This window comes from Neofelis nebulosa, chromosome X (assembly GCF_028018385.1).
Source record: "Neofelis nebulosa isolate mNeoNeb1 chromosome X, mNeoNeb1.pri, whole genome shotgun sequence".
In the NCBI taxonomy this organism is placed as follows: Eukaryota; Metazoa; Chordata; class Mammalia; order Carnivora; family Felidae; genus Neofelis; species Neofelis nebulosa.
In genome coordinates, this window is record NC_080800.1 from 12,162,270 (window position 1) to 12,187,167 (window position 24,898).

General features: G+C 44.1%; 1 protein-coding gene across 4 annotated transcripts in view; it reads left to right on the forward strand.

Moving 5' to 3' along the window:
- BMX (BMX non-receptor tyrosine kinase) overlaps positions 1–24,898 on the forward strand; it is a 52,761-nt gene that overhangs the window by 23,033 nt on the left and 4,830 nt on the right. For 3 of the 4 annotated variants that reach the window (XM_058713449.1, XM_058713450.1, XM_058713451.1), the window contains exons 9-17: positions 570–623; positions 4,477–4,531; positions 6,008–6,087; positions 8,535–8,662; positions 11,789–11,863; positions 12,872–13,043; positions 16,274–16,490; positions 17,352–17,416; positions 22,361–22,479. In XM_058713449.1, the coding sequence (XP_058569432.1) occupies positions 570–623; positions 4,477–4,531; positions 6,008–6,087; positions 8,535–8,662; positions 11,789–11,863; positions 12,872–13,043; positions 16,274–16,490; positions 17,352–17,416; positions 22,361–22,479 (965 nt within the window). The remainder of the gene's footprint in view (positions 1–569; positions 624–4,476; positions 4,532–6,007; positions 6,088–8,534; positions 8,663–11,788; positions 11,864–12,871; positions 13,044–16,273; positions 16,491–17,351; positions 17,417–22,360; positions 22,480–24,898) is intronic. The other variant, XM_058713452.1, reaches the window with a different exon arrangement.

Below are 24,898 nucleotides of genomic sequence, written 5' to 3' on the forward strand. Positions count from 1 at the left end.
TGTTTAAGGTAAATGCAAACCAAAAAAATTCACATAATTTGCCCCTCTGAAACCTTAAGTTGGTCTGAGCCGATGGCTCATGGGTTACACTTCTCCTCGCACTGATATGTCCTGTCCGTTGGTCGTGATATCCACTGGTGTTAGCATGAACAGTGGAATACGTGGCTTGGGCATCTCTAGGAGGAAAAACCACCTAGAGTTGAGTAACTCTTCTCTAAGAATTGCTCTCCACACAACCCAGATGCTTTTTTTAATGTTATACTACAGCTGTCACTGAAGGCATTCATCTATTTCATGAGCCTGCTCTTCAAAAGAGTCAAACAAACCCACATTCCTGGGGGCCTCCCGTATCAAAGAGCCATTTTCTCATTAAACTGGGCATGAGCTCAACTTTTGAGTGGTTCTCTCTTCGCTTTGCAGATACCTCCCCAGGTACAAAGAGGGAACCCTAAGGGTCTAAATTTTATTTACGGGGTGAAAGCAGGGAGGGATTTGATATTGCACTGCTAGGTGATTGCATTATTTCTTGGTGGGTTTTTTGCATTCATGTTGTTTCCTCTCTTCCTAAGGGGATTCCCCGAGTCAAGTTCATCTGAAGAAGAGGAAAACCTGGATGACTATGAGTGAGTTTTGAAAGTCTTCTGTATTCCTCTAAAACTAACATAGATGTTTCTATTCTATTCTTCCCCAAAGGCGTTAAAGCAGATGGCTGGGACTTGCTCAGGAGGCTGTATTTACAGGGGTAAACTCATGTGAGGTTCTGGGCCATTTATCTGGATGACAGGTGATAATGAGCTAGATTGTTACTAAGGGAAATATTTTTCCTCAATCTGGATCATCTAACCTAGCTATACATATTCATCGGATTTATCGTATACCTGGAGTTCCCTTCATTTCACTTTGTCTTCGTAGATACAAGATATGACATTTAGACAGAGAAACAGTGCACTATTGAACATTGTACCTGGGGCGCCTGGGTGGCTCAGTTGTATAAGCATCTGACTTCAGCTCAGGTCATGATCTCCGGTTCGTGGGTTTGAGCCCTGTGTCAGGCTCTGTGCTGACAGCGCAGAGCCTGGAGCCTGTTTCAGATTCTGTGTCTCCCCCTCTTTCTGCCCCTCCCCGGCTCATGCTCTCTCTCTCTGAAAAATAAATAAACATTAAAAAAAGTATTGCACCTGGACATCAGGCACAAACCAGACTCTTCTGGGCAAATACAAATGTGTGATCACCCCAACTATACTGAGACAGGTTGGCCTGAGGGGCCGTTAGGATCCTTTCCAACATCTAAGACTGAATCCTTCTACAAATAGGGACAAATAAGTCCCCTGAACTTTATTTAAAAGTGGCATTAAGGAGAGGCAGGAGTGATAGGACAGACTGCGTCTCTTAGACACCTACTACCCAATGGCGGCTAAGTTGCTCGAACACCAGGATTATACTGTTTTTAGTTCTGTCTTTGTATGAGTGCTGTCACTGATGTATTGCCTCTAGGTACAGTGAGAGGTTTTATGAAGTACACGTCACTGTTTCGACTCTTTGTCTTACCTCCAACCCAGCCTGGCCCTAGCCATCCGTGCCACATCAGGGAAGACAGGCTGTATGCCTTAAACCTCCACAGCGTGGCCTTTTTACCACCTTCTGGCTCCCCTTTATCTCCACCTTCTTCCCCGACATCCACCCTCAGGAAAGCCTCTGATGGAACAATTCAAACTAAGTGAGAAACACCAGCACAAAAATTATCCAAAGATGGGAATGCAAGCTGGTGCAGCCACTTTGGAAAACAGTAGGGAGGTTCCTCAAAAAATTAAAAATAGAACTACCCTACGACCCAGCAATGGCACTACTAGGCATGTATCCATGGGATACAGGGGTGCTGTTTCGAAGGGACACATGCACCCCCATGTTTCTAGCAGCACTATCAGCAATAGCCAAAGTATGGAAAGAGCCCAAATGTCCATCGATGGATGAATGGATAAAGAAGATGTGGTATATATACACAATGGAATATTACTCAGTGATCAAAAAGAATGAAACCTTGCCATTTGCAACTATGTGGATGGAACTGGAGGGCATTATGCTAAGTGAAATTAGTCAGAGAAAGACAAAAATCCTAGGACTTCACTCATATGAGGACTTTAAGAGACAAAACAGATGAACATAAGGGAAGGGAAATAAAAATAATATAAAAACAGGAAGGGGGACAAAACAGAAGAGACTCATGGAGAACAAACTGAGGGTTACTGGAGGGGTTGTGGGGGGGGATGGGCTAAACGGGTAAGCGGCATTAAGGAATCTACTCCTGAAATCATTGTTGCACTATATGCTAACTAATTTGGATGTAAATTAAAAAAAATTAAATAAAAAAAAAGAGACCCGGGGGGCCCCTGGCTTTCTTAGTCAGTTGAAAAACAAACAAACAACAACAAAAAAAATATACAAAGATAATAGCACTTTGACAGATGACAACCAAAGGGAGTGACCTTCTAATTGTGGGTTTTAGTCGTTAGCATTTCGATGAATTGGAAGTCTTCCTTTGCTTTGGAAAGTCCTGATCTGACCATAAACAGAGTCTCTATCTGCATCATTTCTAAATTCAAATGGTGCATGAGAGGTGTGCATTGGGGAATCCATCAGGAAAGACCTGCCCTCTTCAAAGTCAAAGACACGCCGCAGGGAAATCAGATCCAGAGGGCTGTGTGATCTGGGGCTCAGCCCCTTGCACTGTGCTTGGTGCCCCCAGCTTCTCCCTCTATCAGTGGCCCTGAAGCATTTGTTTTGTGGCCAGAACTTCATGAGCAATTTTATTCTGTTCTACTGAAGGCTGAGTCACTGAGGTTTAAATGGAATATCACACCTCAGGGCAAGGCCTAAGCCTCTGCTGCTCTGACACTGACATACTGAAATCTTTTTTAAAAACAGAGTCAGACCCCACCAAAATGACGACACAGGCAGAGTGTACATGCGCGTATGGGGGGGAGGGGCTTATTCACAATGTTACCTTGCTTCTCCAGGCTTCTCTCCTTCTTCCTGACCATCTCTGTCTTCTATCTCCCATGGGGATGTATCCTCAGTCATGTTCCCTGAGGAGTCTCTTGGTTAGCTATGATTAGCTTAAAATATTGAGTAATAAAATGATCGGTTAATATCTCAAGTTTTAATTATATAGTATCTATAAAGGTAGAATTAGAAGAGCCTTGTTTTTCAGAAGAGACTTTTAAACTTCTCAAATTCAACCCTCGTCCTGATCTTACAAATGGGTAATTCCAAGGTCAAGAAAGGCTAAGTGGCTTGTCCAAAGCCGTACAACTACTTATTAGGAAGTTACGTCTAGAACCCAGAACTCCAAGCTGGCTGATGGCTCTTGCCACTTCATTAGCCTGCCCACCAGCTGACACTTCCGTCCCCTGCCCCCCACAGCACACCCTCACCCTCAGGTATTTCTTCCCTCCTCGGGTATTATCTTCTAGCCAGAGGGTCCTTGTGAGCCCCAAACCCATGCCCCCTCCCACCTCACACCCTGGTCGCTTCCTTAGTATGACATTGTTGCCAAGGCCAAAAGACTACAGACATCATTGATCCCACGTGAGAAACAACTCTGTGGACTGTTGAGCTCTCCACACAAAGTAAGACGTGATGCTCTTGGCTAACTCAGTGAAACAGGCAGTATTTAAAGATTACACCCGGCTATCCCACATCATCTTTTTCTCGGGTGGCTATAACTCTTACTGTCTTAATATAACCACAGGGGCTTATGTATTGCTATCCTGCAAATAAAAAAGATTTGTGAGAAAAGCATTTGCTTTGAAAGTGGATGCTATAAAGGGTGCCTCTATCAGATTATTACAAGAAAAATATAGGGTTGAGGGGCTGCCTGCGTAGCTCAGTTGGTTAAGCATCTGACTCTTCGTTTCGGCCCAGATCACGACCTCACGGTTCCCGGGATCGAGCCCCATGTTGGACTCTGCACTGACAGCGCAGAGCCTGCTTGGGATTCTCTGTCTCCTCTCTCTCTGCCCCTCCTCCACTCAGTTGTGTGCTCTCTCTCGCTCTCTCTCTCAAAATAAATAAATATTTTTAAAAATGTAAAAGAAAAACATACAGTTCAAAGACAGGAACTTTCATCTTTGGCAACCCCAGCTTTCCCAGTGGGATATTCTTCATCGGTCTAATCTCTGGCTCTCGCTCAAAACAGCGAAACACAGAACTTAGGGACCAGCTAGGAGGCCAACGGTTCGTCAGCGCCAGCCCGTGTGAAAATACAGACATGCGGGCCCCACCCCACAAGCATCGTTAGGTGGTGGAGACTCCGGAATCTGTATTTTTGAAAAGCTCCTCAGGTGATTCTCTGGAGCAGTCACGTTGGGAAGTCCCCGAGGGAGGCCGACACCTCCTTTGACCCGCCAGAAGGTGGGGTCATCAGCGATGCAGTCAAAAACCACTGACTCTCAAATACGCAATTCTTTCTCGTTGCAGCTGGTTTGCAGGTAACATCTCCAGGTCACAGTCTGAGCAGTTACTGAGACAAAAGGTAAACAGTCGAGTTTTTACAGTAGCCTCTAAGACTCTCTCCCGCTGGGCCCGGGGGGGGGGGGGGGGAAGCCCGCTTCTCATAGAAAGCGAGGGGCTAACCATACAGTCACGTCATCATGAGGTCCGCCCCCTGGGGTACCGGGCCCTTGCCATTTAGCCGCTTCCTCTGCTTCCAGTATCGGTGGTTTGAAACCAGATTGGCCATTTCTCAGCCTTCCGTGAGGCCCGCAGTCCTGAGGCAGGTCTGGCTTGGGGCCGCTCAGCTACCCGCATGTAGCCGGTGGATGGACGGGGAGGGGGCGGTCAACGGGGTGCCACAGTCCTGCTCCGCGTGGCTAATGTGGGCTTCCTCACAGCATGGTGACCTCAAGGAGGTGGCAGGAGAGGAGGGCCCCGTAGTTCACCACAAGCACTTGCTGAGTTTGTGCTTTGGGCACGCTTGCGAATGCCCTGCTAGCCAGAGCAGGTCACGTGGCCCGGCCCCAGCCTCCCTGCGGGAGGGGGTACACAGGGCCACAGTCGGGGGCATGATTTACTGGGGGGCCATCTCTGCAACCGGCTGGCCCAACGCCGACCCTGCTCATTAGCACCTAAACCAGAGTACAACAGATGTAATAGGGAATAAATCTCCCTGGTTTTGTTACTCAAGGCATGAAATCACCAGGAGCAAACTCTTGCCCTGCACAAATGACGCCTTGATACAGTTCAACCTAATAAAGCACACCAATGATGTCTCTGAGGGGGACTAGCGAGAATGTGGTGGCCTCACCGCCTAACTCGGGATCCTGTCACATTCACAGGCTATTATCTGCTCTTTCTGAATCCGGATCTGCTTAGAATTAGCACAAGTCATTAAGAAAGACCAGTGGAGCATGGGGCTTTAACAAACGATTTGTTCTGCATCTCTGGTTTTCTAATACCTTCTAAGGGCATGATACGGTGATATGTGGTTTTAAATTTTATTTCTGAAAGATTGAAACGTCAGGCTGTGATGGAGAAAACTGGGGCACCTGGGTGGCTCAGGCAGTTAACCATCCGACTTCGGCTCAGGTCATGATCTCGCAGTCCACGAGTTCAAGCCCCGCGTCGGGCTCTGTGCTGCCAGCTCGGAGCCTGGAGCCTGCTTCAGATTCTGTCTCCTTCTCTCTCTGCCCCTCCCCTGCTCGCACTCTATCTTTCTCTCCCTCTCTCTCTCTCAAAAATAAATAAACATTAAAAAGAGAGAGAGAGAGAAAATTACCAGTGGGGGTTAGAAACTAAGAGGAGAGGGAGAGTCAGAGCACACAGGGTAGGTCTCAGAGCCAAGTGAGAGGACGAAAGGTCAGCTGTGGGGCCCCTCTGCGCCAGCTGTTGGATGACCTATACCGTCAGTGACCTTTAACACGGACCTAAAAGATCGATCTTCCTACCACCTATAGTTTTCAAGAATAACAAAAATGTTCTCTGTTCCTTCCACACTTTGCTTCCTTTGCAGGGAAAAGAAGGCGCATTTATGGTTAGAAATTCCCGCCAGGTGGGAATGTACACAGTGTCCTTATTTAGCAAGGCTATGAAGTAAGTACAACAGGGATTTATTTCTTTTATCTTTTGTGTATGTCCTTTGAATACGCTGGCCATTTAGTCACGTTTTGGGATGAGACACCGCCTTTAAACCCTGGAGTTTTGGATCAAAGTATTTCTATTGAATGCGACCATTTGTCATTGCCTGTCTCACCCCCCGCACCCCCACTTTGAGAGGTTGTTCTCTAGAACAACGCCAGTCAACGCTTGGTAAAGGAATCTTGGGTTACTCCCCTCGACTTGGCCCTAAGCCTAAGAGAGAAAAACAGCAATGGAGCCTGTGAACACTCTCGGCCCCAGCCACCTGCTGACCTGAGAAACCGACCCCAGCGTCTGGTCTTCAGTAAGTCTTCCCAGTGGGGGGGCAAAGCTGGCAGAAAGTTGAATCGGTGTATCTGTGTTCCCGGGACAGTTTCCTTCTGGGGTGCTGTCCTCTTTGCATGGTTACGAGTTCTGCTTTGAAGCCGCACCTCGGGGGCCAACTCCTGACTCTATCATGTCAAGGCTGTATGACACCGAGCAAGTTTCTTAACCTCCGTGCCTCAGCTTCCCTGTTTGAAAAGGAAAAAAATAACACTGACTATTAAGTTCTCTGGATGAAGGAAGTTAATTCACGTATTGGAGCACAGCAGTGCCTGGCACAGAGTAAGCACTTAATAAACGAGTGGCAGTTACCATCACAGTTGTTGTTCTCGTGAAGGAGCATATAAGGCACCCATAGTCACCGCCACCCACATCGGGATCCCCTGCCAGAGATTCACAGGCCACTTTCCCATCGGCTGCTAGCTCTTTTGTTCCTTCTAATCATCCTGTGAAGCACTGGGGAAAGCTGGTTTTGTGCCATTTTACAGATGAGAGGTCTGAGGTTCCAAGAGCACTCATGAAGACGCACCACAAAATTCATACGTGACCCACTTGAAGTCAGGCCTTCGACAGCAGAGTTCGTGTTCTTTTGACTATACGCCTGTGTCTACATTGAGAACCCCAGTGTTCGGAGATAAGAATCTGGCCGAATCTAGATTAGGATCGCTTGAAAAACTATTCCTAATAAAAATATTTCTTTTGATGGTTGGATCACATCACCCTTTCCCTTGGGGCTGTCTCCACATACCGTACCTACCCTTGGTACCTACATGGGGTTTTGTGGGTAATAGCTAAGGGATTAAGAGGTAATTTTATTTTGATACATTTTTTAATGGAGTATGCATCTCCAAATTGAGAGGCCAGAATGTACCCTAAGCAGTCACACAGCATTTTCCAATGCAGGAGGCCATCCTGGGTCCATCTCATGGAGGAAGCTGCACACCTAGAGGCTGGCCAAAGCCAGCCCAGTAGGAACTGGGAAAAGATTTGGTTCACTGAGTATTAAGAGCTCTTGACCCGCCGGCCCTGCAGTTTCAGCCGAACCTCACATCAGGAGTCCTCCTAGTCAAGATCCTTGACCCCAGATTTATTTCTGAAGGTGGCCAGGTAGAAGACACAGCAGACAGATGAGGACTCAAATGGAAATAATCCCAATTAGTGAATATGGAAGCCTTCGTTTACGAAACATCATAAATGGGCTTGAATGAATTTCACGCTGAGACCAAGAGCAAAGTGGCCATTTGCAACAACAAACCACCGTTTTTCCTTTTTACGGGTGCAATTTTGACTAGGCTGGCACTACAGCAACAACAATTTATCAGCAGTTTCTTATGACCAAGCATAGTGCAAATTGCCTTATATAAAATCTTTATAACAACCAATCTTTATAACAACCAGATGAGGTATCTAGCGAGCAGGAGAACTGGACGAAAAGCCCAACTCTTGACTGCTAGGCCATACTCTAAAACCCAAGACGGACATATTATTCCCGATTAGCCTAAATCAGCGTGCCTCAACTCACCACTGTGTTCCAAAGGTAGAGTGAAAGGAAAAACGTGTTTTATGTGGCAAAGGTACAAGTTCATATGAGGAAGTAAAGGCACCCCCACCATTTCATCTTGCATGTTCCATTCCCAAAGAGCCTCCCGCCCAGGCCTGGATGAGAGCACCCTCAGCCTAACCACCCTTGTCTCTCACATTTTAATCTTCATTATTATCCTCAAAGAGAATTGGTGTTCAGAATAATGATCCTGAAACCCTGCAGGGCTCTCAATCATCAAAGGAAGCTTCCAGTCTTAGACTTCCTAAGGGAGGAACAGTGCCGAAAGTTGGAATTTTATAGTACACGGATTCTCTATGGCACAAAAGATGCACTGAGTTGAGAGAGGAGCTCTCTTGCATAATTACCGATTGTCATGGATGGCTCTAGAAAACCAAGAGATGTCAAGACTGAGACTTCCCCTCTGACTTCCCTCTCCAAAGTTTGTGAATGCCATCTGAAGTAATTATTTAACCCTGATTTAATCAGGCTTCAATCGAGAATGAAAAACATTCTAACATTCTTTCTTCCCTACCAGTGATAAAAAAGGAACTGTCAAGCATTACCATGTGCACACAAATGCCGAGAACAAACTGTACCTGGCAGAAAACTACTGTTTTGATTCCATTCCAAAGCTTATTCACTATCATCAACACAATTCGGCAGGTAATTTATTTCAGTTGTTCTTTTACGGGTCCTTGTTGATAAATACCAATTTTCTTGGGTACTATGGATCCTCCTAACATTCTTAATCATATCGGGAACCACGAAAAGGAGGAACAAAAATGCTCTCAAGCCATATGCCTGCTGTGATTTTTAGCCTATGTTTCCTGGAATATCACATCATACACTCTAAAATGCCAGAAAAATGAAGTTGTGTGAGTTGAGTGACTGAGAAGTAGAGATCCTTGGGGCGCCTGGGTGGCTCAGTTGGTTAAGTATCTGATGCTTGATCTCTGCTCAGGTAAGAATCTCATGGTTCATGAGACTGGGCTCTGTGCTGACAGTGCAGAGGCTGCTTGGGATTCTGTGTCTCCCTTTGTCTTTGCCCCTCCTCTGCTTGCTCTCTCTCCCTCTCTCAGAAATGAATAACATTAAAAAAAAGTAGTTAGAGATTCTCTTTACAAAAATATTTGCAGTCTTGTTCTGCTTATAGGAATAAGTTGATTACAAACTTCAAACATTATAAAAATATTTACATTGGAGCGAGAACCTCCATGGACAAGTTGTTGTCTATTCTGACAGAATTTTTTTCTATGCTGATACTAACACTTATCATTTATTATAACATTTTTTTAACGTTGGTTTTTGAGAGAGAGACAGAGTGCAAGCAGGGGAGAGGCAGAGAGACAGGGAGACACAGAATCTGAAGCAGGCTCCGGACTCTGAGTTGTCAGCAAAGAGCCTGATGAGGGGCTCAAACTCACGAACTGTGAGACCGTGACCTGAACCGAAGTCGGATGTTTAACCAACTGAGCCACCCAGGTGCCCCTATTATTTATTACATATATAAATAAATTATATATGTATATGTATACACATTATATTTTACAAAGGTGAGATCATTCCACACAAACTACTTTTCAGCTTGCTTTTTAAAAAAAATTTTTAATGTTTCAATTTTATTTTTGAGAGAGAGTGTGCACGAGCATGAGTGGAGGAGGGGCAGAGAAAGAGGGAGACACAGAATCCAAAGCAGGCTCCAGGCTCTGAGCTGTCAGCACAGAGCCTGACACGGAGCTTGAACCCACGAACCATGAGATCATGACCTGAGCTGAAGGTGGACACCTAACCAACTGAACCACCCAGGAAAAAAAAAAATGTTTTTTTTTTGTTTTTTTTTTTTTGAGAGAGAGAGAGAGAGAGAGAGAGAGAGAGAGAGAATGAGCAGAGGAGGGGAGAAAGAGAGAGGGAGACACAGAATCCAAAGCAGGCTCCAGGCTCCGAGCTGTCAGCACAGAGCCCGACGTGGGGCTGGAACTCACAAACTGTGAGATCATGACCTGAGCCGAAGTCAGATGCTTAACCGACTGAGCCACCCAGGCGCCCCAATCAGTTTGCTTTCTTTACTCTACACGTCTTAGTGGTCTTTCCATCCACATGCATATAGCTCACTTTGTTCTATTTAACCACTCATAGGATTCTATTGTAGAATCACTCCATAATTTATTCACCTAAACCTATGTTGATACATACAGTATTTTCACGTTATAATTGGTGGTTTCAATGCACAGTCCTGTACACATAGCTCTGTGTATCTGTATTAGTGTTTCTGTAGCCAAATTCCCTAGAAGTGAGATGTCTAAGATAATGGTTAAGAACATTCAAAATTTAGACATTTTCCAATGCTTTTCAGAGATGTACACTTCCACCAACCGTAATTTCCTTCATCCTCGCCAACACTGGGTACTATTACTTTTTAGATTTTGGCTAAGCGACCAGCGAGTATATGTATAGAAATCCCTTCTAGTGGCAGTGTTAACTCACCCCGAGGGGTAATCGTTTCACAGTATATACACACGTCAGATCATCATGTTGCATACCTTAAAGTTACATATGCCGACAACATCTCAATAAGCTTAGCAAAGAAGAAACTAAAAACAAAGGAAGTCTCCTCTAACTGTCTTTTCTCGACTAGTGCCACTTATGGGCAGTGACTGGATGTACTTCCATCAGTGAGTAAAAATAAGCTGTGGGCTCAGCGTCAAATGTGTGCAAGTCTGACTAGATTACATGCGTGTAGGTGACCTAGCCTTACTCCTGGCTTTGATTTTGGCTCTTGTATTTTTCCTTTGTCCCAGTTTCCTCGACTGTATATTTAACCTCTAACACCTAGAAAGTGCCCTTTGGAAAAGGTATTGTATGAACAGACATCTCCAAGTAGAACGATTTCACTCCAGAAGATGCGCAAGAAACTCCACAGGGTATAGAAAGAAAACATTAAAATGTTTCTTTAGCTATTTCTAAGAATCTCATTCTCTTAAGTTTTCTATCGTGAGTGTATTTAGTGAATCACATCATGTGTCAACACAGCAGCCGTTGTATGTACATATTTTGCAGGAGTGCGCTCATCTTTTTGCCGATTAAAGGTTTGGGACTTAAAACATTCGGAGACCACACACACATATAAAAAGTAAATAAATATGTAGAAAAAGGAAGGAGAGGAAAAGGACATCCGTGACAGCTCCCAGGACTTGGAAAATATCACACGTTTAAGCAAGAAACATTTTTTTGAATGAGTTCTTTCAAAACACTATAAATACTGTGATTACTTTAACCCAGCTTTATCATTGCTTGATGTAAGCCATTAAAATGACTTGACCATTTAATGCAACTTAGTAATAGGTTCCATTTTTAAAAATCAAGTGGTTTGCTTTTTATTTTGTGCCCTTCTGTACTGTTTGGAGTTTGTAAACCAAATGCATGTGCCACGTGTACAGGTATTTAAATATAGGACTATAAAAAGCAGAGTAAAAATGGGAAATTTTTTTAAATGGAAGATCCCATCAAGGAACCAACTCTATGGGATTTTTAAAAATTACCTAAAGTTGTTTTACTCTTTTAATTTTTGCTTTTACATTGAGCTACTTAGTCAAGTCAAGCAAATCAACCCAACGCAGGATGAATACGGTCAGAATGGATCCTCCCTCTCCATCATGACATCCTGAACTCTGTGCTTTTCCAGCTACTCTGGAGAGAGCACAAGCAGAGGTGTGAACTGGTGTGATGTGATGTGATGTGATGTGATGTGATGTGATGTGATGTGATGATACGGTGCTGATTCCATTGCAGGCATGATCACACGACTCCGCCACCCTGTGTCGACCAAGGCCAACAAGGTTCCCATCTCCGTGTCCTTGGGAAGTGGTATGGACACACACTTGAGCTCTTAAACTCCATTTCCTACCATTTCTGGTTAAAAAAGTATATATGTATTTACTAAAAAGAAAAGAAGGAAGGCCAGAAGGAGGTCTGTGTTCAGGTTGTGCCAGGGAGGGCTTCAGTTCTAATATGTTTGACCATTTTCCAGAAAAAAACCAAAAACAAAAACCCCACAACTTTTCTGTACTCTGAAACTAACTCTGTAATCTCCTCAGCCTTACCAAAAAGACTGTCAAAGTTGTCCTGTTATTAGACCCAATCACCAGCCTCTAGAACCCCATCGCCTGTCCTTTCTTCTTCCGGGATTCTGGGCCCGTTCAGGGGAGCCAGTGTTCAACCTTGTGTATTTAAGGATAAGGACATCCACCCACATCACAGTTTAGTTTGCCGTTTAAGAGAATGTAAGGATATTTTTTACCAAGCTAAGAGCATCGAGCACGTTTTGACACTGGGTGTTTCCAAGATGCCTCCAGTTGGCAAAGTGTTCTAAGCCTTTTTGTCAATAACTGTAGCTGCTTCATGAACAGTATTGTCCTGGTGGCATTATCGTGTGGTCTCATAGGTCATAAGACCACACCTCTAAGGGTTTTTTTTTTTTTTAATTTTTTTTTTCAACATTTTTTATTTATTTTTGGGACAGAGAGAGACAGAGCATGAACGGGGGAGGGGCAGAGAGAGAGGGAGACACAGAATCGGAAACAGGCTCCAGGCTCCGAGCCATCAGCCCAGAGCCTGACGCGGGGCTCGAACTCACAGACCGCGAGATCGTGACCTGGCTGAAGTCGGACGCTTAACCGACTGCGCCACCCAGGCGCCCCGGGTTTTGTTTTTTTGGTTTTTTGTTTTTTGTTTTTTTTTTAAGTGATCAACTTAAAAAGTCTTACTGTTCTATGTTGCCAATGTGAAACTCGTTGGAGAAGAAACCACTTGGGAAGCTGTCAGCCCCAAAGCCTTCTACTTTCATCCTAAAGAGTGTCTGTCTTGCCTTACTAGGAATATGGGAACTGAAAAGAGAAGAGATTGCCCTCCTGAAGGAACTAGGAAGTGGTCAGTTTGGAGTGGTCCACCTGGGCAAATGGAAGGGACAGTATGACGTTGCCATTAAGATGATCAAGGAGGGCTCCATGTCAGAAGATGAATTCTTCCAGGAGGCCCAGACCATGATGTAAGTTTCTTCTGAGGAATGGCAGTTTGGCCCTTACCATGGGAGGACATTCATGCTAACAGGTCTGTCCCTAACATTTGCAAGGCCTCGAGCAAGACTCCACACATCATAGGTATATTTAGAAGTTATAAATCAAGCTGACGCACCTTTAAATGAAATCGGTTCTACGCTCCTCTGACAAGTATACCTTCATAACAATCTGAGAGGCCATATTCAAGTTTAGAATTCTCAAGACTCTTTAGAGAAACTGGCCTCTGGCCCATACCACTGCTCCCAACTCTACCCCTCTCCTTTCTCCTCCCACCCCCAGCTCTGTCCTGCACTGTACTCAGTACTTAGGTGTAGACATAGCATTCAGTACATCCGGGCTCCCTCTGTGTCTCCCACAAACAACTATCCATCAGCAAATGATCTTGGTTAGGGGTAAGGCACACCAATAGCATGGTTCACTCTTAGCATGACTGGCCCAGGAAGAGTCTACACAGGTCCTGGAAGAGGCCTCAGGACTATGTGGATGGGGGATTCCAGAGTCTTGGTACCCCAAGGGTGATCGAGAAAAAGGGAAGCATGGGTTCTGAGCTTCCTTGTCCTTTGGGGAGGTGCATGGTGGGATGAGGAACAGAATGGGGCCCTGTAAAGCACAAGCCCAAGGGTAGGAGCCTCTAGTGGCCAGAGCTAAAGCAATACTGAAAACTAATGCCCTACGGGCAATATCCTTTTCCTTTCTGGTACCTTCAGTACAGTTTGACAAAACTGCTTTCTCGCCCTCCTTCTTTCCTCATCTGGTAAATGAAGATACCTTCCTAATGGGCCTTGGCTCCCAAAACAGCCCACAATGCAGATGTGGGGTTTTTTTTTTTCTTTCTAAGCTCGCTTTCTCTCTGTCTCTCTCTCCCTCCCTTCCTCCCTTCTCTCTCTCTCATCAATGTAAATACAAAGAATTATTTTAATGATTCTACCTCTTCTTGTAAACATGGCGAACCAGACTTTGAAAAGGAACCAACCATCCGGGTTTGCCCGAGACTTTCCTCCTTTAGCCCTGAAAGCCCTGTGATCCAGGAAACCCCTTAGTCCCAGGCAAAGTGGGACAGCTGGTCATCCTGCCTTTAGGGAATGGATCAACACAAACAATGTCACAGCAGGATTTTGGTCAAAGATAGTCAAAATCACAAATCCTGGCCTGCTGCAGAGTAATAACACTTTTAATTTTTTTTACTTCAACACTTGCATGGTATTTACAGGCATTTCCTTGAGCACTTTATAAATCTTAATGTATTCAATCCTCGTAAGAAGCCTAGGACGGATGTACCGTTGTTGTCTTTGTTTTCTAGGAAACTGACGCACAGAAATGTTAAATAATGGGCCCAAGGTCACCAAAGCTGGTCAAAGTGGCAAAGCAGAGATGCAAACCCAGGCAGACATTCCAGAGTCCATTTCCTTAGTCATTCTTTCATGAAGACCAAAGGCACCAGGAGAGTCAGAACAACCACTTTGACCACAAATGCAGGATGGTTTGGAAGCAGAAATAGTATGTGCACACAAGCCTCTGCCCAGGGCTGGCTTCACGGGCATGCAGCCTGCACAGCCTGGGGTGGGGGGGCCCACTTAGAAGGGCTCTGCGCTTGGCTTCCTGCTGTGAGGTCACCATCTTGAAATTCTTAATCATTCTTAAGTAAGGGTCCCTGCATTTTCGTTTTGTACTGGTCCCTACAAATTATGTAGCCTGTCCTGCTTTTGGCAGTTATACCCTCAAAACTGGGGAGGAGGCCCTCAGTGTCCTCCTTTTGTAGCAAAGAAAAATCTAGCAGAAACTCCCCTAGGCTCGTGGTGTAAACCCTGTGTCATGGTATCCACTTAAACACATTTTTTTTGCAATTAGATGGCTGGTCATCACACAGAATCATAAAAAGCCATCGACAAATCACCTGGTCATAAAGAAAGAAATCAAACTGTATCCTAAAGGGAAAATGTTATATCCCAGATGTGATGGTCAAATTGAGGCCTGTCATGTGGGCAGTATCAGTTGACATGGTGTTCCCATCACGTGCCCCATGGTCAGTGACTGAATTTGCTCCAGGAACAGCTTTTATTGGGCGATGGACTTGTGTCCCACCACTAGCCTTCTGTTTGAAGGAAGCAATACCGGGTTCCATGCCATTGTCTAAAATAGCTGAAAGAGGCATATCCGAGCTCATGACCTTGAATAACCTCCAAAGGCATGTCCCTATAGTTATGCTAAGAAGGAAGAAAATAGGGGCGCCTGGGTGGCTCAGTCGGTTAGGCGTCTGACTTTGGCTCAGGTCATGACCTCACGGTTCGTGGGTTCGGGCCCCGTGTCGGGCTCTGTGCTGACAGCTCAGAGCCTGGAGCCTGCTTCGGATTCTGTGTCTCCCTGTCTCTCTGTCCCTCCCCCCGCTCACTCTCTGTCTCTCAAAAATAAATAAACATAAAAAAAGAAGGAAGAAAATAACTACTTAATAAATGCTTATTTACTTAAAAATTCTAAAATCGACATTAGATTTACTTTACACATGTGAACATTAAGGAATCAGCCTGCAAACTGATCAATTACATGGACAAGGGGATGAACACCGTAACAGCAGGTTATCCATCTGTCATGACCTGCCAGAAGGGCTATGTCATGTAGTTACTATTTTCTAAATTGACTATTGAAAGATAATGTAATGAGAATATAAAATGGATTTTTTTGAAAAAGAAAGAAAAAATCATGCCTAATCGCACTTCCCTAACATGGCAACTATTTTCCTTTCTCCTACACCCTTCATGTTCTGCTATAATTTTTTTTTAGAATGAAAGGTTTGGACTTCAAAACTTAGTTAGATGCTTTGAACTGGAAGCGATGGCCGTTACAGTGTGGAGCTTTCTCCAAATCAGCCATGGAAGTCTCCAGATGCCAGGAGACCAAATGGGATATCTGGCACAGCAGGCCATTGCTTCCCTGATTCTCTGTAAGAAAGGCGAGCACAGCTCCCACAACCGCTAAACTGCTGTTGGGGTTGTCAAGATCCAACAGGAGGCGGCTTTTTTCCTTGCCTTCAAAGGCTAATGCTCCCAGAACAAAATCCAAAACGTTTCCCTCTCTTTCTCTGTTCAAGTAGAAGGGGAGACATTAAAACAAACAAAAACCTGAGAGGGATTCTTTTTCAGGACATCTGCAACATGGAGTGTGGAAATTCAGTACTGAACTTTTGAAAATCTGTTGTTTCCAGGAAACTCAGCCACCCCAAGCTGGTGAAATTCTACGGAGTGTGTTCAAAGCGATACCCTATATACATAGTGACTGAATATATAACTAATGGCTGCCTGCTTAATTACCTGAAGAGTCACGGAAAAGGACTTGAAACCTCTCAGCTCTTAGAAATGTGCTATGATGTGTGTGAAGGCATGGCCTTCTTGGAGAGCCACCAGTTCATACACAGGGACTTGGTAAGCAGAGCCACTGGACGCTCAGAGAAAGAAAGCAATCCACGGTCCCCGCCTCCAGTGATGGGGCCATTGGGAAGGGTGACAAGGAGGGCATCCTCACGTTCACTTGGCTCACCTGTGACTTGCTCAAGCACATGACGCTTTTGTAATAAAAGCCACAATTTCTAAATAAAATATTTGCAGTACAGAAAGACTAAAAGAAGCCATCAGGATTTATGTAGCTGTGTGGTGGTGTGGAGGAAGATGGATACAAAGGAAAGAGTTTGGTCAATTTCGTGTTTCTCTGAACCAATTAAATCCAAGTTGACCTTTACTCCCGGGAGGGCTCAGGGCCAAAGCAGTCAATTAAGACCATAACTGAGAAATACAAAACCAGAAGGAAGTGAAATCTGTGTGTGTCTTTGGGTCAGGGTGGGTTGGGGGACGTTTTGCTTGGTAGGCACTGGTATTTATCTTTAGAGCTCCGCTTGCTCTGAACAGCAAACCCGCCACGCACACTAGGCCGGTACAGCATCTACGCCTTCAAAGCGCCTGTTGATGCATGGTACCCCTGTGGTGGAGAAGGAACCCCTAGAAATAATTTTTCCCTTCTCGCGGACGAGCTGTGGTTCTGTGTTTGACGTGCGATACCTTTCATGCCGTTTGAAAAGGATGGCTGCTTGCGTGAAAATACTTAGGGGCGCACGTTTTCATTGTGAAAAATTGCCAAGGACACAAAGACAGCGTCTCAACATTTGGGGTTTTGATAGGCAATCTTAGATTGGGTGAGAACTCTGCCAAAGAGAAGGAAAGTGTTGGATCCTGATGTCGGGAGATTCTTGGCCACTTTAACTATTTGGTAATTTTGTGTTTTCTCCAAAGGCGGCTCGGAACTGCTTGGTTGACAGTGATCTCTCCGTGAAAGTGTCTGACTTTGGGATGACGAGGTAAGCCAGTTCCAAAGGGGCAAGCAATGAAAGAGGGGTCTCCATTCACACCTAAATGCCATCAGAATTGAAGGCATTGTGGTGAAATGGAACGTGCTCTGAATTGGGGGGTTAGAAACCTGGATCTCTTCCCCATACTGCCTCTGACCACCTATGAAACATGTCTCACCTCATTTCTTCACTAGGAAGATATAGTTGTTCTTCAGAAATTACCCAAAGTCCCTTTTCATTCTTTCAAAACTCTGATAAATATTTTTTAACTTCTAAAAATATTCCATGAAAGGTCCTAAATATTCTAATATAACATGGTATAGCCAGATTATTGGGATGTATATACATGTATACGTGTATATATTATGTATATATTATATTTTTTAACTCAATCAAAGCTCCTTTAGGCCTTTCTGATTTTCTCTTAATATTCATTCAAATTGGCATAGCATAGGGGCGCCTGGGTGGCTCAGTCGGTTAAGCATCTACCTTCAGCTCAGGTCATGATCTCGAGGTTCATGAGTTCAAGGCCCACGTCGGGCTCTGTGCTGACAGCTCGGAGCCTAGAGCCTGCTTCAGATTCTGTGTCTCCCTGTCTCTCTGCCCCTCCTCTGCTCACACTCTATCTCCCTCTCAAAAATAAATAAACATTTAAAAAATTTTAAAAAACACAAACAGGCATAGCATTAACACCAGGAAAATTTTTGTTGGCGTGTCATTAAATTTTCTGTATTATCAAGTAAGGCACGAAAGTAGACTCTGAGATTCTCTTGGTTGGCATTCTATCACCGCTTTATGATTCAGATAAATTACTTTTTTTTCTTCAAGTTTCTATTTAAATTCTATTTAACATATGTGGTAAAATTGGTTTCAGGTGTAGAATTTGGTGATTCATCACTTACATACAAAACCCGTGCTCATCACAAGTGCCCTCCTTAATCCCCATCACCCATTTAGCCCATGCCCCCACCCACCTCCCCCCAAAAACCCTGTTTGTTTTCTGTAGTTAGGAGTCTCTTATGGTTTGCTTCCCTCTTTTTTTTTCCTTCCCATATGTTCATCTATTTGTTTTTTAAATTCCACATATGAGTGAAATCATATGGTGCTTGTCTTTGTCTGACTTACTTCGCTTAACATGATACCCTCTAGTTCCATCCCTGTCGTGGCAAGTGGCAAGATTTCATTCTTTTTCACGGCCGCGTAACATTCCATTGTGTATATATACCACATCCTCTGTATCCATTCATCAATTGATGGCCATTTGGGCTCTTTCCACAGTTTGGCTATTGTTGACAGTGTTGCTAGAAACATCAGGGTGCCTGAGCCCCTTCGAATCATCATTTTTGTATCCTTTGGGTAAATACCTAGCAGTGCAATCACTGACTGGGTCATAGGGTAGTTCTATTTTTTTTTTAACTTCTCGAGGAACATCCATACTTTTTTCCACCGTGGCTACACCAGTTTGAATTCCTACCAAAGGTGCAAGAGGGTTTCCCTTTCTCTGCATCTTTGCCAATACCCACTGTTTCCTGTGTTAATTTTACCCTTTCTGACTGGTGTGGGGTGATATCTCGTTGTAGTTTTGATTTGTATTTCCCTGACGATAAGTGATGTTGGGCATCTTTTCATGTGTCTGTTAGCCATCTGGGTATCTTCTTTGGAAAATGTCTATTCGTGTCTTCTGCCCATTTTTTAAAACTGGATTATTATTAGTTTTTGATGTCAAGTTTGATAAGTTCTTTATAGATTTTGGATTCTAACCCTTTATCTGATATGTCATTTGCAAATACCTTCTCCCATTCCATAGGTTGCCTTTCCATTTTGTTGTTTCCTTCCCTGTGCAGAAGTTTTTTATGTTGAGGAAGTGCCATGAGTTCATTTGGGAATTAATTACCTTATGATAGCAGTTTAAAAGAGTCTTCCATTTTCTTTATTCTGAATCTTCAGACTATGTGAGCCTCAGAGCCAGTTTCATGGGTTTACATAGGAAACGAATATGTACATGTTGGCCTTTCCATTCAGCAAGCGTTTATTGAGTGCCTGCTAAATGCCAAGGCCTTGTAGGAGATACTGACATAAATGGGATAGTACCTGCCCTCAAAATGGTCATCTTAGTCCCGAGAGCAAGTAGATTTCAAAACTGAGACAAAATGCAGCTATAAAGTTGTGTCAAGGGGCGCCTGGGTGGCGCAGTCGGTTAAGCGTCCGACTTCAGCCAGGTCACGATCTCGCGGTCCGTGAGTTCGAGCCCCGCGTCAGGCTCTGGGCTGATGGCTCCGAGCCTGGAGCCTGTTTCCGATTCTGTGTCTCCCTCTCTCTCTGCCCCTCCCCCGTTCATGCTCTGTCTCTCTCTGTCCAAAAATAAAAAAAAAAAAAAAAAAAAAAATAAAGTTGTGTCAATTCGACATAAACTCACATAATTCTGAGGAGGAATACAATTTCAAGGAGGTCTGCAGAGTTCACCAAGGCTAGCTTTATATTTAGCAAAACATAGCCCTAAAACACCATAGGACCATCTGAGTTTTGTTTTAAAGTTGTCTTTTTTTTTTTTTTAGTCATCTCTACCCATAATGTGAGGCTCAAACTCACGAACCCAAGATCAAGAGTCACATGCTCTACCAACTGAGCCAGCCAGGTGCCCCAGGAGGATCTGCTTTTAAGTCTTCTCCACAATTCAATATTAGGAAGTGCTCCTTTTCTGGGACCCTCAACATTGTCAAGGTGTCCCTTGGGCTGTGTACTCCTTACCAACACTCCAACCACCCACACGCTGAGTCTCCTACACCGATACCCCAAATGTGTAGCTCTCTGAGCTCGCAGCCTCATCGGGTGAGGAGAAGCTCCCAGGACAGGGGGACTGATCCCCACCTTGTTCTCAAGGCGGGAGTATTGGCCGTTATGGCAGCATCCGGGGAATATACCGTCAAGTTCTTTCTAGCTCAGAAGCCTGTGCCTTACCTTGGTCCTCATGATCCGAAGGAAGGTCTAAGCCACAGGTGGAACCCAGTGCCAGCAGTTTCTGGATGTCTTGTGGTGTCTAGAGAAGCTGAGGGGGCCTGAGGAAAGAAGTATGGAAGGTGTTTTGTGTAATCCTATGAAAGTGTTATTTGTTACTACTATTAATATCTCTATTCTAGTCTACTAATATACTCATATGTTAAATATATTACTAACGTGATATAAACATTAACATCATTAATATTTCCAAGAATGATTTTCAAAACCAGCTTTTCCTGACATTTTAAATTACAATACACATCTCTAACACACCTTTGATGTGTACAGTTTTCCCGTAAAGTATATCCAAAATTTCAGCTCCCATAATTTTTCTTTTCCTTTTTTGTTAAGAGTCATTATTCATTTGCTTTTTTCTAGGCAAACATAGAGGGCTCCCCTCTATTAGTTATATAAATAATATATGCTTATTGTAAGAAGTAGGGCAACAGTGGCAAAAGGGAGAAGTAGAATCTGTCCCCCACCCCTTCACCTCATTTTCAGCACTAGGAGTAACTACGGCCAACACATTTGGTAGATGCCCTTCCATAACTAATCCTACGTATACCCGGTCACGTGCATAAATATGTGCATTTATTGTTTGTTCCCACAACAGTACTGAAATAGGTGAAGGGGATTAAGAGTACGCTTATCTGGAGGAGCCCTGAGTAATACATGGAATTGTTAAATCACTATATTGTACACCTCAAACTAATGTAACACTGCATGTTAACTACAGTGGAATTAAAAGTTTTTTAACGGAGTTACATTATATATACCTGCTTTTGCACGGCCCCATTTTCCATGGGCATTTTTCACTTTTTTTATTTTTTGGTAAATATAGAACTATCTCGTGTTTTTTGTTTTGTTTTTTTCATATAGTGTATTGTCAAATTGGCTTACATACAACACCCAGTGCTCATCCCGATATCTTGTTGTTTAAATGGCTGTATACTGTCTTACTGAATTAATGTATCATACCATATTTTTAAAATTTATTTATTTTGTGTGTGTGTGTGTGTGTGTGTGTGTGAGAGAGAGAGAGAGAGAGAGAGAGAGAGAGAGAGAATGAGTGGGGGAGGGGTAGAGAGAGAGGGATAGAGAGGGAATCCCAAGTAGGCTTCATGCTTCAGTTCAGATACAGGGCTCAAACTCACGATCTGTGAGATCATGACCTGACCTGAAATCAAGAGTCAGATGCTTAACCGACTAAGCCCCCCAGGCGACCCTGGACCATATGATATTTAATTGCTTTTCGACGTGTGGACGTTGAGGATGCTTCTATTTTTATCACTATTATATAGCGCATACCCTTGAATATATATTTTTATGGTCTCGATATCTCCATAGATTATCATCCATCATTGTTTATCACAGGAGATTAGAAGCAACTTACAAGGCTAAACCATACAACGTTAATCCATAGAGGCAATACTATTCAGTCATCAAACACGATGCCCCAGAAGAAAATGTGACCACGTGGGGAAAATATTCTTGATATGCCGTTGAAGGAAAAAGCAAACCTCAGTACAACAGAAAGCCAATTTTGTTCAAATGATATATAGAACAAAAGATTGGAAAGTATAAGCAAAAATGTATCTTGAATGGTAGATTTACAATATCTTCGGGGTGAGATTCTGAGTAACTTAACGTTTACGTTTTTGTGTTTTTCTATACTGACCAAATGTTTTGCATGCCGATGTTGGTATCTGCAAAGTTAGATATAATTTTTTAAAGCTTCCAAGTCATAAGCAGCCTTTAGCTATGCTACACATTGGAAGGAAGCAAAAGAACTAGAGAACCGAGGCATTCCGCTGAGACTGTGGGGGCTCTGTGACCTTAATCAGCCTGTACTGTCCCAGAGGCCATGGCGGCCAACAGGGGTCTGCTCATTTTGCACAGCCCAGCGACTTAAGGTCTGTGTTGATTCCCCCCCCCCCCCCCCCGCCTCCCCCACAGGTATGTTCTGGACGACCAGTACGTCAGTTCCGTAGGAACAAAATTTCCGGTCAAGTGGTCAGCCCCAGAGGTGTTCCACTACTTCAAGTACAGCAGCAAGTCAGACGTGTGGGCCTTCGGTAAGAATGTGGCCACACAGGCCCCAGCCCCATTTCGTAAACTGGCTTCCACAACAGGAAACCGCAAGCGCAGCAACATCCATTTTTAGCAAAAAGCCCCAGCACTTGCGAAATTACCTGTACGACCTGAGATAAGCAAGAGATCGAAGGTGATCGAGACCTTTCTCCTTGGGCCGGGGTCAGGATGTCTGCCCCGTATCGTAGAAAAATCTCCATCCCGCTAGCACCTTTGTATCAAATCATAGGAGATAAAAGCTCTTCCACTGATGATTTCTAACAGTTCTTAAAGAGGAGCCATTGAAAACTAAAACCAGGTTTGCATGGAGTCCAAAACGTGGAAGGGCTTGAAATGTAGCCATCGACTTTCCGCGTGAAAGCGGCCATGCCGGCCGTTCCCTACTGCATCCGCCTACTCTTTGGGCATGCGCGGGGGCAAACACCAAACATGACTCGGTGCTTTCTTTGGCCTTTGCTAATTTCAACTAGGGTCCTCGTTAAAATTCATCCTTAGATCGAGGGTCAGCAAACCACGGCCCAGGACCAAATCTGGCGGCCTGTTTCCGTAGATGGACTTTCACCGGAGCAAGCCACGCCCATCCGTTCCCGTATTGTCTCTGGGTTTGTACTTGCTCTGTGACCCTTGACAGAAAAGATTTGCTGACCCTTATTTTAGTAAAAGATCTATACTGAAATTTAGTAAAGGTAATTAGAAAACTGAAACAGTTCTTAAGTTGTGATTTGGTAGATTTTCTGGTATCTTTCCGCCTTGTTGGGAGTGTCAGGCCTGTTTACAATCATTGTCAGATGGATCCAGGATAAATAATCCAAACGATCATAAAGTTATTTATGGGTGTATTAAATGCAACTGAGCCCTGTTTCATGTCTGGCTCAGTCCATAGGCATAATCTGACTTTTTATATGACATCCAAAAGACTGCATGAATAACAGAAAATTTCGTTAGCCATTTATTTTTCCATGTGCCACAAATTTTTAAAATAACTATTACTTTTGTAAAAGTAGTATCGTTCACTTAAAAAAAGTAATCCAATGTACACAGAAAAAAGAAAAACCACAAAGATAGTGTTTTGGTGAATACTTGATATCCTTTGGGGCTGACTACCTTGTAAAAATTAGTTTCAATCTCTTTGTGTCAATATGCCTTATGAAAGATGCTTTTAAAAATCGGTATCCTTACTCAGTAATTACAGCTGATGATTCACCCTGGGCAATACAAGTTGGCTCCAGATATTTTCTGGCTGTTTCCCAAAACTAAATCCCTTCTTAAGTAATTTGCCCCCAGTGAGGATATTCAAAATGAACCAGGGCCTCTGAAAGCAATTCCCAAAGAAGGGGTCCCACAGATATTTGAAGCAACGGTATAAGTGACTAGCCTCCCAAAGACAGAACTGTCAAGAGCAGTACACCTTTGGATGGTTGTGTTAGAAGGTTAGTTAAAAAAAATAACAGCCACGGCAACTTGTGACATCGCCTTATTGTAAACATTCTACATAAAATCCATAGCCCTAAAAGTGAAAGAAACTTTGAAGTTAGTACTGTGGTTACGGTTCTAGAATAATTTTCTTCCTTCTTCTGTATTTCGGGCTTGCCAAGGTTTTGAAGCTGGCTGGCTGCTGAAATTCTCTGGTTTGATCGGGGCGACAGCACCCTGGCCACCATTCAGGGAGCATTTAAAGCATCCTGGTGCACTCTATGTGCTCTGCATTTACTTATTTAAAAAAAATTTTTTTGAATGTTTTTGTTTATTTTTGAGACAGAGAGAGACAGAGCTTGAGCGGGGGAGGGTCAGAGAGAGAGGGAGACACAGAATATGAAGCAGGATCCAGGCTCCGAGCTGTCAGCACAGAGCCCGAAGCGGGGCTTGAACTCAGATCATGACCTGAGCCGAAGTCGGACGCCCAACCAACTGAGCCACCCAGGTGCCCCTGTGCTCTGCATTTTTTATCCTATGTCATGCTTACAGCAACTCTGTGATGTACAAATACCCACATATTATAGACAGGGAACCTGATCTGAGAATGGTTAAGAAACTTGCCTGGCCTATAAACGGCAGAATTGAGCCCCACAGGCCACATCTAACGGACCCAAACGCCACCCTCAACCACCATGACCAGAAGCCGGTGTTTTAATCTGGGGTCTGCAATGCCCTTGGATGGGCTTCAGTACAATGTGGACACCCAGAAACTGAACACAAGAATGCTGGGGCGCCTGGGTGGCGCAGTCGGTTAAGCCTCCGACTTCAGCCAGGTCACGATCTCGCGGTCCGTGAGTTCGAGCCCCGCGTCAGGCTCTGGGCCGATGGCTGGGAGCCTGGAGCCTGTTTCCGATTCTGTGTCTCCCTCTCTCTCTGCCCCTCCCCCGTTCATGCTCTGTCTCTCTCTGTCCCAAAAATAAATTAAAA